At 34.6% G+C, this 15,985-nt stretch overlaps 2 protein-coding genes across 2 annotated transcripts; both read right to left on the reverse strand.

The window, feature by feature from the left end:
- Nucleotides 1-692: 692 nt before the first annotated feature.
- Nucleotides 693-4,580, reverse strand: LOC131944354 (uncharacterized). Its single transcript, XM_059304911.1, has 3 exons — nucleotides 4,570-4,580; nucleotides 2,143-2,196; nucleotides 693-1,810 (listed from the first exon to the last, which is right to left on the reverse strand). The coding sequence occupies exons 2-3, from the start codon at nucleotides 2,183-2,185 to the stop codon at nucleotides 903-905; spliced, it is 951 nt and encodes a 316-aa protein (XP_059160894.1). The 5' UTR covers nucleotides 2,186-2,196; nucleotides 4,570-4,580; the 3' UTR covers nucleotides 693-902.
- Nucleotides 4,581-8,121: 3,541 nt separating this feature from the next.
- LOC131944350 (uncharacterized) lies at nucleotides 8,122-11,468 on the reverse strand. The gene is made up of 4 exons (XM_059304905.1): nucleotides 10,883-11,468; nucleotides 10,565-10,633; nucleotides 9,471-9,536; nucleotides 8,122-9,196 (listed from the first exon to the last, which is right to left on the reverse strand). Exons 2-4 carry the CDS (start codon nucleotides 10,620-10,622, stop codon nucleotides 8,265-8,267), a joined length of 1,056 nt encoding a protein of 351 aa, XP_059160888.1. The 5' UTR covers nucleotides 10,623-10,633; nucleotides 10,883-11,468; the 3' UTR covers nucleotides 8,122-8,264.
- Between the last annotated feature and the right edge of the window lie 4,517 nt (nucleotides 11,469-15,985).

Here is a 15,985-nt window from a genome sequence, read left to right on the forward strand (position 1 = left end):
TTTACTCATGTACCCATTAGATCTGGGTGGACTCAGGTACCAGAGATTTAAATTCGGGTGCTCTATCACCAGTTGGTGAACGTATTTAGAAGAAATAAGAATAAAGAAAATGTTTACACAAGTGTCTGTCTATCAGAGCGACAAACTCCGATCTCACTTAACATTTCTATTGGAGTAGGACAACACAAGATGTAGATCTTAAAATTTCTATTGGAGTAGGACAACACAAGATGTAGATCTTAACATTTCTATTGGAGTAGGACAACACAAGATGTAGATCTTAACATTTCTATTGGAGTAGGACAACACAAGATGTAGATCTTAACATTTCTATTGGAGTAGGACAACACAAGATGTAGATCTTAACAGTTGTGTCTGGTATCAGCTAAGTTTATTTGAACTTCACTTCATTGAAATTGATTATTCTTAGACAATTATTTATACTTATAGAAGCTACCTGTTGGCTGTGTCGCTACATTGAATCCAAATGATTTTAAATCACCGACAGCCTGAAGGATATAACGTCATCAATAATAACAAAAGCTGTTTAAAACAATTTGAAAATTTTATAATTCGTCAACTTTCTAATCATCCTATTAAAATGAAAGTAATAATAAAGCATAGTAGTATAACCAAAATTAATGATAAGGATACAATAGCATTTTTTTTCAAAATTTCATACAGGCAAAATATTTATAACATTATAAATGCAAAGTGCGTAAAATACATTATGGAAGTGCAAGTAATAACCGTGAAACGTTTCAAAACAATAAAAACATTTTTATAAATCTCTTAAGGTAATATCATTTTTACAAGTAAGGCAAGTCTTAAAAACAAACATCTGAACGACGGGATTTTCTTGGTTACATTGTGTAGGCAAGGGGAGAAAACTAACAATCACATCAGCCAAAATACTCTCCACTATAATTTCCTTCAGAGTTTGATCCACTGTGGGGATGGAGATACCAAAATCCGACATATCCCGGTCTGTAGACACACGCTCCACTGGAGCCTGGACATGTACATGATGTGTACCAGTACCTGGTGTAACCATCTCTCTTATGTTTACGTGTCCATTTTCCTACAGAGACCTGTTTAGGACAGCCATGAGGATGTGACACTATAACGGTTAACTTGTCCAGATTAACAAATCTATCGTATTTGTCTCTAACTTCCCTACATAGACAATTAAAGCGCTGATACATCTTATCAAGATTATCAAGTAACTCCAAGTCACATGTCACATATCTCAACTCACACCTGTCTCTCCCAATGTCTGCCCAAACCACCTCCCAGCCATCAAGACTGACAACCGGACTTTTATTGTCATCAAAACCTAAAACACAACTGGTCTGTCTCGCGTCACTATCATCAAACACCACGTGTCTGGCTGTCGACACACAAACCTTCCCCCACACTTTGCCAGGTGTGGCAGAGACTTGACACTTGGAACAACGACACGTTTTTCTGTCACTCTCTGTGTACTTGTCCACGCCATACACCCTCCCCGTCCCTAACCTCATCACGTGATTTTCTCTCTCCTTATAACATGGATATGGAACTTGAGTGCCTGGGTAAAACTCTGGTCTCTCTAGACTGGTAAATTTAGTCATTACCTGGACAGTTAGGGCTGCCATTGTTTTGATTGTCTCACACATTAGATCGTCGTCATGGTAACGTGAGGGGAGACAATTTCTGTTGAAATCTTTAAGAGGTATAAAACCTTTGTGACCTGGATTATTCTTACAGACAGTAACATAATTTTTTAAATCAGCTTCTCCTTCATAGCACATCTCAGCTTCATGATTTCCTACAGGAATAAGGGAAACAGATTATTTAAACAGCCTAAATCAGAAAAATAGTGCTACAAAAATTCACATATGGTTTCATATACTTATATGTTTATGCAAGTACATATATTATATGTTTAATACGAAAACAGTAGTAGTATGTAAGATTATTTACTTATAGGAATATGTTATAAAACAAAGCCAAAAAAATTAACAAAAATTATTTATTTTCTGAAAATGTTACATTAAAGGATATCCCTACCTGTTGACTTAAAAACACATCAACATAGATTTGTATTGCTACAGTAGCACAAATAGTTTTTTATTTATGAATCATAAAATTGTTTATAACCTGTAATTGTGGACAATTTTTGCTTTTTGTTGGAGTTTCCCATGGCTTGTGTAGCTGTAAATATTTAAAACGTTTTATTGTAAACCAGCAATTGTGTTTTAAGAGGTTAAATACTCTAAATCATTAATATAAAAAAAAAGAAAATTAAAAAAGAAAAGAATGGTGTAATCGAAGTCAATGTCCTCAACGGCGCAAAACCTGTTGACACGTTTACTTAATTGTGTTGAAGGGGATCTCTTCCAACACTAAAGTTATGTACGAAGAAGAAGAAGTTGAAAGAATGAAAACGTTTTTCATTGTACAGTATAGTTTTTTTTTCCATGTTTCTATGTTTTTTAGAGCACTCCGTTATGCAACTTATCTCTTCACTGAAGATTCTCAAGATTTTTTTAGAGATGTTGTAAATAGCATAATAAATAAATTATGAATGCTAAAAAAATGAGCAGTAAAATGGAAGACTAAGTTGGGGCAATCTATAGGAATTTGCATATAATATGTAAAAAGAAATATGTGTATTATTATTATCAAAGAAACTGTAAGAAAAAAAACAAAAGAATATAGATCTATAGTATTTTGAGTGGGGGTATTTAAATCAATAATGCCAAATGGTTGTAGGGTATAGGAAATGTAAAATATGACTTATGTTTTGTAGATTTGCTTACTTAGTAGGGATATAGAGCCTACATACTGTTTTTGACTGATGTATCTTGGGCCCATACTAAAAATGTACCTAGTATAGAATCTAGCTATACTTTAAATCTAGATCTAGATAAAAGAGTAGTATAATATATAGGCCTAATTCAAATTTAGTCTTTCGCATCGCTAATAAACCGAGAGTGATCTCCCCAAAATTTTCTCAAATATTCTTATATGAAACAAAAGGGTATGGCAACTCGGGATATAGACATGAATTTTAATCCATTTTAAATACTTAAGCTTTCTTGTAGAAAAAAGAATTGCACACCAAGCGAACGCCAAATAAAATGTGCATAACAGTGCGGAATATTATTAGTACTTTATAAATTCACATGCGTTTTTTTTTTGAGAAATAGAGAAATTTAATACTTTCCGTCAGCGGAAATTACTCAAAATTTGAGAGAAGGCGGATAATTAGATGTATTACTTACACGTAAAATTTCATTTATGTATCTGAAAGTAGAAAAAGTTCAACTTCCGGTTCTCGGAAATCGCTCAAAAATTTATACGGATCTACGATTTTGATATAATACTTATTTATGAAATTTCATCAACCTAGCTGTAAAGGTACTCAAGTTATCGTGTTTACAGACACACACACACATACAGACATACGGACAATATTGCAAAACTATGTTTTTTTCACTCACGATTACAAAACTTTCTATTTACGTGTAGTTGTAACTTATTTAACTAAATTCAAAGTACGAAGTATTTTAATGCGTATTCTATTCAGTGGCCTAGAGAGGTCGGGTGTCATCAGTTGCGCACTTAAAGATGTCGCTCACCCCCACCCTCCACCCCCCGTAATTTTTTAAATATATAATTATACATACATATATATATATATATATATATATATATATATATATATATATATATATATATATATATATATATATATATATATATATATATATATTTATTTATTTATCTATTATTATTTTTACTGTACCTATATTATTTATAGCTAAACATTCCCATACACACATTAGTAGTTAGACTTTCTAACATTTACTTTTGTTCTTATTTCAGAATTGTCCGCAATTATAAACGAATAATTTAGGCCTATGAGATTAGATATCAGGAGGAAGAAATCGAGGCTTTCTCCTCACCCAGTGATGAAGATTGGTTGCCCCCATGCAAAATTGTTTCCAATGGGAAAAATGATTTTTACAAATATTTAAATACATGAATTTTTAAATTTTCATAAAGTGTGTGGGATTGCCCCACTTGCCATGTTTTTGTAACAAAAGTGAAATATTTAAAAATTGTTTTTTGTTTCATGAATTATCTCTATATTTGTTTGCCATTATATAAATAATGCATGTCTACTTATACCCTCAATATTATATTGTCATAGTGTTAATTTTAGATTTTTTACATTTTTATAGAAAAGTAGTGTATGGAATTACCCCTATAAGTAATAATGAGAGATTAAATATATATATATACACACACACATATATATATATATATATATATATATATATATATATATATATATATATATAAATATATATATATATATATATATATATATATATATATATATATATATATATATATATATATATATATGTATATATATATATTTATATATATATATATATATATATATATATATATATATATATATATATATATATATATATATATATATATATATATATATTTACAAAAATAAAATAATAGAAGATAAAATGGGTCTACAACAACAAATAACAATACTCAACACCAATTTCCACGTCCACAGCCACACTACAACCAACTGCTTCACACACTAGCGCACGCTCATCTGACACACCTCGCGTGAACACAACTCGCTCCATGTAAACACACTCAACCAAGGGCTACAACTATACACAAAATTGAAGGTACCTGTCTAAGGGCGTATAGCAACAGACAAATACCACATATACAACAGTAGATAACACTAACACTCTATAAATAATAGTAAGAGATTATATATATATGTATATATTTATATATATATATATATATATATATATATATATATATATATATATATATATATATATATATATATATGTATATGTATATATGTATATATATATATATATATATATATATATATATATATATATATATATATATATACACATATATATAATAAAAAAAATAATATAAGATAAACATACTCAACACCAATTTCCACAGCTACAGCTACGTCCACAGACACAATACAACCAACTGCTTCACACACTAGCACACGCTCTGCAAGCTGTCACCTGACACACCTCGCGTGAACATCACTCGCTCCATGTAAACACACTCAACCAAGGGCTACAACTATACACAAAATTGAGGGTACCTGTCGTTTGAGTACACAACACACACAAACAGGGGACATGTAAGGGACGTAACAAATGCCATTTTTTATATTATAAAGTAATTAACCAACGTGCTGTTTATAAATGACATCTCGCTAACTCTGTAGATTTCCATTCTCACCTTCCATTTGACACACATCGTCATACAATGTCAGACGGCCCCGCTCCCTACAATAAATTGACCACTTTAATTATATTTTATATCAGCGTATTTTCGATTTTTCTATTTTTTTTAACATCTGCGATCACCACGCAGGTTCTTCAAAATACGCGATCGATACAAAATAACGATTTACTACTTAAGTAATTAGTGGTTTAACTTGCCATCCATAAAGGTATTAAAGCATACAACAATCTTTCAATAACTGTAAGATGCGGAATCACGTTAAACAAATGTATAACACTCTACCTCCCCTTCACCCAGATCTCACGTATGGTACATGTGCTAAAGGCGTTAAATAAACACAACACTTAACACAACAATAAACATGATTTAACATCAACGTTGAATGATCTCGATAAAATGTTCGGAAAAGGGTTTTTTTTTTTTGTATTTTTAAATCAATATCAATTTGTGTACTGTTGTCTCTCTATAGTGTATCGAAACAACACGGTGTGTGTTGTCAAGTAAAAGCGAAATGTGTGGGACGTGTGTGTTGTTAAGTACAAGTGAAATGTGTGGACGTGTGTGTTGTCAAGTACAAGTGAAATGTGTGGGATGTGTGTTGTCAAGTACAAGCGAAATGTGTGGGATGTGTGTTGTCAAGTACAAGTGAAATGTGTGGGACGTGTGTGTTGTCAAGTACAAGTGAAATGTGTGGGACGTGTGTGTTGTCAAGTACAAGTGAAATGTGTGGGACGTGTGTGTTGTCAAGTACAAGTGAAATGTGTGGACGTGTGTGTTGTCAAGTACAAGTGAAATGTGTGGACGTGTGTGTTGTCAAGTACAAGTGAAATGTGTGGGACGTGTGTGTTGTCAAGTACAAGTGAAATGTGTGGGATGTGTGTGTTGTCAAGTACAAGTGAAATGTGTGGGATGTGTGTTGTCAAGTACAAGTGAAATGTGTGGGATGTGTGTTGTTAAGTACAAGTGAAATGTGTGGGATGTGTGTGTTGTCAAGTACAAGTGAAATGTGTGGGATGTGTGTTGTCAAGTACAAGTGAAATGTGTGGGATGTGTGTTGTCAAGTACAAGTGAAATGTGTGGGATGTGTGTTGTCAAGTACAAGTGAAATGTGTGGGATGTGTGTTGTCAAGTACAAGTGAAATGTGTGGGATGTGTGTTGTCAAGTACAAGCAAGGACATAGGAACCAGAGTGTGAATTGTGAGTCATTCAAGGCAAGACAAAGGAAATCTTTTCAGGACATGTGTGTTGTATTTTGAAGGTCTGTTGCCGGATAATCAATATGGGTAACCAGATGGTTAACTGACGGGTTCACCTTATATTTTCCTCTATACGTCACTACGATAATAAGGTGTGCATGAAGTTAATAATAGTTATGAGTATATTTTCTTATATTATTGCAATGTTTTTATTTATTTAGTCTAAAGATTTAACCTTGTTATTTTGATAGGTTGTGCTATGTTTACATTGAAATGTAAGCAGATTAAGTTTCACAAGGATTACGAAACAAGGAGTGTGCGTTTCTTGCTTTATGTTGTGTTGTGTTTATATTTTGTGTTGTATCTTGGTTTGTGTGATACATTTTTTTAGTTTTAGACCTTTAGTGTATGTTGTCAATTTCTTTCTCGTCGAAGTATACTTTTTGAATGAATCTTAGAGCATTGCAAAGCAATGACATACTGATATATATATATATATATATATATATATATATATATATATATATATATATATATATATATATATATATGTATATATATATATATATATATATATATATATATATATATATATATATATATGACGCCTGTGTGTCGACTCGCCGCTCTCCCTTCGACACAGACATAGCAAAATGAAGATCAAGCTTTATTGAAATTACTGTTGTCTGTGTGTCTGTCATGCTCTAGAAAAAAAAGGAAAATAATAACTTCCACAATCAAACGAAACCGTCCCCGACCGTGACATCACATGGAACAAATGGAAATTTTCAAAACGAAGCGAATTTCTTAAAAATAATGACGTCATCCATACTCTAAGATACAGACTCTATTATTACCGCCTAACCTTCTTTCTTCTTCGTTCATAATTCTAGTGTTGGAAGGGATTCCCTCCAACACAATTAAGTATAGCCTACTGTCAACAGTATTCGCTAATGAGGCCATTGAGTACGATTTCAGCCTGCTTTTCTTTTTTGATTTGCTTCCATAAATGTTGTCCAACCAAGAACAAACTACGATTCAGCAGTTATTAGATTTTGGAGTTGTCTCTTCTAGAAGAGTGGCTGTCCCAAGCTAACGAGCCTCATCTGTCCGAGGTTTTGAACTCGAGACTTTTCGATTTAGCAACCATGAGCTTTACTGACTCGACCCGACCTTACCGCATTATGTTTTGGTCTAATCTTAAAGTGTTTTGCACTGCAAGTTGAGTTTCTTTCTCTTTGGGTAGGGGGCAGAACACCTCCCCCCCCCGTCGTCGAAGAACGTCTACCGCCCCCCCCTCCCATCCCCACACTCCCGAACAAAATACAATTGATATAGGACTTAATTTATATTTTTACTAGTGTTTCTGGCCATTTATCTTTTAACATAACGTATTCACTGACATGACAAAAATATGAACATAAAAAGGTTCACACGAAGGTAGTTTATGTGTGTGTGTGTGCACATTTTGTGATATATACATAAAAGCCATTTATTAGAAAAAAAGATCAACTTACACATTTAAATATATTATTTTCAGAAAACAACTTGTCGACATCAGTTAGGGACAAAATATTTACAACATTTTAAACAAATAGTCCCTAACATTCAGTATAGTAACGGTTAACTTTTTAAAATAATTTATTTGCAAAAAATGTTGATAACATATACAAGTCTTAACACAATGAAGGTTTCGCCATATTGTTTGTTTACATTGAGTAGACAAGGGGAGAAAACTAATTTTGACATCAGCCCCAGTACTCCCCACTATAATTTCCTTGAGAGTTTGATCCACTGTGGGGATGCAGATATAACACCACATATCCCGGCCTGTAGACAAACGCTCCACTGGAGCCTGGACATGTGCATGCATTGTACACGTACCTGGTCCAGGTGATTTCATCCTCGAAATTATCATCCCTCTCATATTTGTGTGTCCATCGTCCTACAGAGACCTGTTTAGGAAAGCCATGAGGATGTGACACTATAATGGTCAACTTGTCCACATCAACAAAACTCTTGTATTTGTCCCATACTTCCCTACATAGACCATCAAAGCGCTGACACATCTTGTCCAGTTCATCAACCAATTCGAAGTTACATGTAAAATATTTCAACTCACACCTGTCACTCTCAATGTTTGCTCCACCCTCCGCCTCCCAACCATCAAGACTGACTACTGGACTTTTATTGTCATCAAAACCTAAAACACACCTGGTCTGCTTCGCCTCACTGTCATCAAACACCACATGTGTGGCTGTCAATACACAAATCTCCCCCCACACTTTGCTGGGTGTGGAAGAGATTTGACACTTGGCACAACGACAAGTTCCTTTTTTGTCAATCTCTGTGTACTTATCCACTCGCCACACCCTCCCTGTCCCTAACCTGATCACGCGACGTCCTCTCTCCTTATAAAATGGATATGGAGCTTGAGTTCCTGGGTAAAACTCTGGTCTCTCTAGACTGGTGAATTTAGTCTTTAACTGGACAGTTAGGGCTGCCAATGTTTTGATTGTCTCATATAAGAGGTCGTCGTCATGATAACGTGAGGGGAGGTAATTTATGTTGAAATCTTTAAGAGGTATAAAGTCTTTGTGACCTGGATTTTTCTTACAGCCAGTAACATGTTTGTTTAGATCAGGTTCTGCGCCATAGCAAATCTCAGCATCATGATTTCCTGCAGGAATAGGGGAAACAGATTCTTTAAGCAGTCTAAAACTGGTAAAAACATATAAGTAGCCTATTATTAGTATTATTTTGTTTAGCGATACTGTGTTCAAACTAACACTTAATTTAGCATGCTGATAAAGATATACATTAAAGGGAAACTTTTGCCATTTCTTTCATTTAATCAACTATAAATTTACAATAATAAAATAATCTACATGTTATCACTAGCACAGATTTATAACTGATTAAACTAGAGTTGTCTTATGCTTGTCATATCTCACCTAGATAAAAGACACCAGCTTGGTCAGTTTTGATAACTTTATCTGGATTCTCAAAATATGGCACATCTAAAATAAAATAGTAATCAATTAACAAATACATTGCTTTATAATTACAACGAAAAGAATTGTGACATTACTGTGAAAAATTCTTTTAGTTTGTTTTTTGCACTCACACAGGTCATAGTCATTTGAAAAAAAAAATGTTTAATATTTCATAGGGTAATAGAATTTACTTTTACACGTATAAAAACGCGTGTAGGTTATAAAGGAATTGATTTTTAAAGTTTTTAAATGTAAAAAAATGCAATAATACTTTTTAGATTACCTAAATTACTTAAAGATTTGGTTAAATGAATGATTTAACTGTAACCCTCACTCAGTGGGGATGCTTTTACCCACTGAGGTGTTGGGGTTAAGACGGGCTGACCCTGAGATTTAGGACACACTGACACCGACAGTTGTTGTCAAGTAGGCCTACTGGCTTTATTCACTGCATCGAGCCATGACAGTGATGCATAACACAGTAGTACGACGATTTCAAAACAGAGAGAAAAAAACCGAAGAAAATAGAAACAAAGAAAACTGTAGCCCTAAAACAAATGTAAAGAAAAAGTTACATTCATGATAACCCCACGTGTAGGCTACAACATACACTGGTAAAATAAAATATGTTTCGGCCAGTACACAGTACTGCCAACAAGTACCAATAAGTAGTACAACAAATAAATACTTAAATAAATACTCAACCTAACTAGTGTGCACATGCAGCACTAGCAGGAATACACAAATAAATATTCTAACAATAAACATAATTTTATAACCACACTACCTACATTAGGTCTACATCTTGGTACCGTGTCCACAGACAACAGCCTTGCGTGTGACTGACACGGCTAGGAACGAAATTACGCATAGTCCCATGTCACATGACATGGGACACAGGTAACATCGCTCACAAGAGCATGCAATACAACTACGTCAACAGGGCTACGGCCCCACAGGGGCCGCAACTGAATGAATTAAAACTTTATTTGTTATCCCCCCCCCCCTTGGCTGGTAACCATATGTGTTACATAACATTTATCTGGCTCTACCTTCAGATGTACTTGATGGCTCCAATTTTCTTTTTCTCACTTTGTTCGGGGTTTCCATGGTTTGTGTTACTGTAGATATGAAAATAGATCGATTGCTTAATAATTGCACTAGTGTTGAATGTAAACAAAGAGAATATTTTAAAAATAATTTTACATCGGTGTATAAACGTTTCTCAAGTTTAAGAAAAGGGTACTAACTCAAAGTATAATTGTTTTTCTCCTAATAGTGAAAAACTAGATACAATGTATACCACAACAAAAAAAATAAAAATAAACCCACTTGGCTTAGTTCGACAGGCACGACGGAGAGCTACTGACCTATTATTTTTGTGTTTTAAGAGATGTTGAGTAATTTATTACGCACATTGTGCCCCGTAGAATACGTAATTGCTTATATTTGATATTTCAGTACTAGTGAATGCAGGTCCATTGTAAGTCTGCTGTACTGGAACATTTTCAAAGGCAACACAAAAGCAGTAACTAATAAAAAATAAATTCAATGATCTGAAAGGCAAGGACAATACTTTAGTTTGACCAAATAATTTATGTGACAAATAACATATTTTAACGCTATTTTTCAAAATGTTGCATCTACTAGATTATTAGATTTTTTAAGCATGTTTTTATCTCATCTCAGCTTTTACAGTTTCTTCATGCTTCGATATTTTAGCATTTATAATAATAAACTATTTATTTTTTAATGTAAACCATTCTATATAAAACATATTGTAATAATTTATTATCCTTGTCTTAATGTTCCATTAGCCTTTCTGTCAACTTGTTTTTTACAAAGATTACGAAACAAAAATTGTTGCGTTTATTGTTTTATGTTGTGTCGTTTGTATATTTTGTGTTGTCTCTTGGTTTGTTTGAAGGATTTTGTTGTGTTTTAGAACTACATTGTGTTTTGTTATTTTTTTTCCGTCATAGAGTAAATGAATCTTACACCGTAGCAAAACAATTACTATATATATATATATATGTATATATATATATTGCGCCTGTTTGTCGACTCACCGCTTCACTAACCTGAAAACCTATATACTCCTCTGACACAAACTTAGCTAAATGCAGATCAAGCACTTCTAAAAATAATGTTATTAATTTCTTATTAAGGTTTCAATTGTGTTTTTATACAATAATCGCAATTAATGCACATAATTGATACAATTATAAATACATGATTATACTACAAATAATTATAAAGTAAGACATTTAAACAAAATATAAACTCTACCTTTGGCTGTGAATTAAAAGGTTTTCAAAATGGCCGTGTAGTCAGGTACTACACCATTGTATTTTTAACATAACTGTAAAAATAAATATGGATTTTCCCGCTGTTACTTCTGTATGAAAAATTAAGACACCGCATTGGATAAAAAACGAATTGTATATTTGAGTCTTATTTGTTTACGTAAATATTATAGAACATAAAATATTGTAAAAATGTGTACTATTACACGTCTTGTATGTAGTGAAGTACCTACGGATAGCGAAGAACAACAAATAAATTAAAAAATTACAATCCTGAAAGTTAGTCATTATATATATTTTATATTACATTAAATCCAAATTTAGCCAATTTCATTGCTAAATAAAGATTTAATTAAAATAATTAAGGCCTGAAATAGTGAAGTGTAGAAACTCATTATTTGCCTTAATTCTAGATTCTAGATAGAGGTAGATCTAAAATCTACGGCTGCCTTAAGTCTAGTTTATCCGTAGCTCTAGATAAATCCCTTGTATTTTCGAATTAGATGATATTTGAAGCTAAACCAAATATTTACATCAAACATTTAAGGACTAAAACAGTTTAATATATAGACTCAATTATTTATGATTTAATGTGTTTTTATTGCGTATTACATATTGATGTAATTTTTCTTTTCATATACTTGTTTTTGGTTACGTCTTAAAGTTTTTTTTTCGGTATAATTTGCCTTTTATTAGTCCTATACGTTTCAAGTGACGGCACTGTATGTCCCTGTATTTTTCTCTTAAACTATTTTTGGCTTGGCTTTAATATCAATTGACGTTATTAAGCCGGTGAAAGTTTTTGATATTTTTTAAAAAAGTCTTTGTTCTGAACTTTTATAACTAAAGGACTGTATCTTCAAAAAAATATATCAATACATTCATTAACGTGTTTAAAAAAATGTGTGTGTTAACATTTTGGTTAAAAAGAACACAAAATTCATGTAGTACAGATGCTCTCATTATCAACTTTAATTTGTAATTCGGCTTATTATAATAGAATCTCAATTTTTTTTTCGCAATATGTCAACACAATTATGAATAGCAAAAAATGTGTCTTTCTTTTTCTTTAATAGACACAAAACTAACGAAAAATGTTGTCAGAATCTCTCTTAGTGAGGATTGAAGACTAAACAGTTTTTGTAATAGAACGTGTAAACAATATTATATAACACAAATATTCCTATAAAAATAAATTATTTAAGTACAATAAGCAATAACAAACACACATTCAATACCAAGCTCAAGGTTATATATATATATATACGTATACTTTTATATAACAACATACAGACAGTCTGGCTGAACAAAATGAATTGGTGTATAGGCATTATATTTGCAATGCTTAGTAGAGTGAGTGGTCTTTACCATTCTAACTTACAGTTGCTCAACCTAATATCCATGTTGTATTTCATGTTGGAAGTCATAAAATTTGTGACATATTGTTAATATGTCGTTACATTTCTTACAAAGATATTTCCTTCAAAACTGTCATACTATCAAACACTAGAATTCGAAAACAAGATTAAGGTCAATCATTTTATTTATGAGGACGCGTATACTAAGGCTAGGTTAGGTCAAGGCTGAAATTGATTCACAAGAAAATATGTTGTTGCTGGCTAACGTTATATAATTCGGATAGTAAAATAAAAATGCCCTTTGATGTATCGTTCAAACACAAAGCTTCTTTTATATTTTGTTCTAAAAATACAATTTCATAGTATTGATTAGAAATATTGACAGCTGCATCATAATCTCCTTTGGTAATTCATACATATGTCTATGTCCATGTCCATGTCCATGCCCATGCCCATGCCCATGCCCATGCCCATGCCCATGCCCATGCCCATGCCCATGCCCATGCCCATGTCCATGTCCATGTCCATGTCGATGCACATGCCCATGCCCATGTCCATCTATGAAACCTCCCTTTGAAAGTGGTATGCCACTGAGATGTTTGTCAACTCGAGGGTGTGGAGGAATGTTGAGTGGCGTTAACAAAGTAAACCTATTGTTATTTTTTCTTGTGGTCGGTGTAAATTACATGTAAATGGTATAGATTCTCTTTGCAGTGTGTGTTTTATATACTCTTTATACGCTTGGCCCAAACAAGCCCAAAATACACACTAAGCCAAGTGTAACAATTTTGTTTAAAATCCGGGATTTGAACAGGCACAGTGTCTGTGTCTGTGTTTTGGCTGTTCGGAATTTGTACAAAATGTGTACACATTACATACCCAATAGGTACACAATACACAGCGCTAAGCCGTGCGTGAAACTGAAACCACATGCTTTCAAAACCGTTGCAAATTGAAATCTATTAAAAAGATAAAAGAATAGCCAGAACAAAATATTTATTGATTTATAATAACTTGGCTGGTTAGTTCACAGAGAAGAGAAAAATAATATAAAGAATGGTAGAGTTATGTATATTACTAGGGCTAGGTGTAGGGCTAGGGCTAGGGCTAGGGCTAGGGCTAGGGCTAGGGCTAGGGCTAGGGCTAGGGCTAGGGCTAGGGCTAGGGCTAGGGCTAGGGCTAGGGCTAGGGCTAGGGCTAGGGCTAGGGCTAGGGCTAGGGCTAGGGCTAGGGCTAGGGCTAGGGCTAGGGCTAGGGCTAGGGCTAGGGCTAGGGCTAGGGCTAGGGCTAGGGCTAGGGCTAGGGCTAGGGCTAGGGCTAGGGCTAGGGCTAGGGCTAGGGCTAGGGCTAGGGCTAGGGCTAGGGCTAGGGCTAGGGCTAGGGCTAGGGCTAGGGCTAGGGCTAGGGCTAGGGCTAGGGCTAGGGCAAGGGCTAGGGCTAGGGCTAGGGCTAGGGCTAGGGCTAGGGCTAGGGCTAGGGCTAGGGCTAGGGCTAGGGCTAGGGCTAGGGCTAGGGCTAGGGCTAGGGCTAGGGCTAGGGCTAGGGCTAGGGCTAGGGCTAGGGCTAGGGCTAGTGCTAGGGCTGGGGCTAGGGCTGGGGTTAGGGCTAGGGCTGTGGATAGGGCTAGGGCTAGGGCTAGGGCTAGGGCTAGGGCTAGGGCTAGGGCTAGGGCTAGGGCTAGTGCTAGGGCTAGGGATAGGGCTAGGGCTAGGGCTAGGGCTAGGGCTAGGACTAGGGCTAGGGCTAGGGCTAGGGCTAGGGCTAGGGCTAGGGCTAGGGCTAGGGCTAGGGAAAAAAATCAAATTCGCAGTGATGGCAACCCGGCAGGGCGTGATTTGATTCTTCTCTATACAAGGTATATAAAAAAAAGTCAATTACGGTTTCACACCGTTCATCCGATCACCATGAAACTTTCGGGAGTTGAACACTACAGGGAAGGGTTCTGCAAAAAAATAAAATTTAATATACATTACACGGACGCTAAGCGTCCACACAATAATGACACTATTGCATCACATACATGAACACACATGAAGACGGAAGAATCTTTGTAACTCACAGCTAACGAGAATTCACTGCATTCATATATCGTTGGATAATCCAATGTTATGACTTAATATTATGGATAAAAATAAAAAGGCATTAGTAAAATCGAAACTCTGCCTCCATACCATCTCTCCCTTTCCCTGTTCCCTACTACGAATAAACATTATGTAAATAAAATATATGTATGGCAATGCAATTATATTATATTTTCATCTGTATTGATAATGTTGAAATAATGAGTTTGCGTCATTTAAAATCGAACCTGGCGGTCTATGACGCAGATGAAGTGTAGATAATCAGTTTCTTTGACATCAGCTTTTGTAAGGGAAATGTTGTCATGTTATGCAGCTGCTACATTCACTAACGTCATACAGGCTAGCCATGAGAGTACGATTGACACAGGGACGTTCATCCAACACAACCGCGAGATCCAAACTCTAGTCAATGGCGTAAGCAGACATGCGGCCTACCCTTCGACCACGTAGCCCCATGCTCAGTTATTTATATAACTTTTTGTTGTCTTCACCGAAACCCTTTTAAATAAATCAAATACGGTTTATCCAGTCTGAACAGAAAAACAATTGATCTAGTAATATATTCTTTCAAACCAACGTGTCTTCGTGATACATCGAATTATTGGGTTTATATAAGGTTTGTGGACACACGTATTTGTGAATATACTAATGCTTGTGTTTAAAGCTGTGTTTCTTTTTGTATGTTTTCTGTATGTGTGTATGCGTTGTGCATGAGTGTCTTTGTATAT

This window comes from Physella acuta, unplaced genomic scaffold, assembly GCF_028476545.2.
Source record: "Physella acuta isolate Inbredline_101_S28 unplaced genomic scaffold, ASM2847654v3 ptg000489l, whole genome shotgun sequence".
Classification (NCBI taxonomy): Eukaryota; Metazoa; Mollusca; class Gastropoda; family Physidae; genus Physella; species Physella acuta.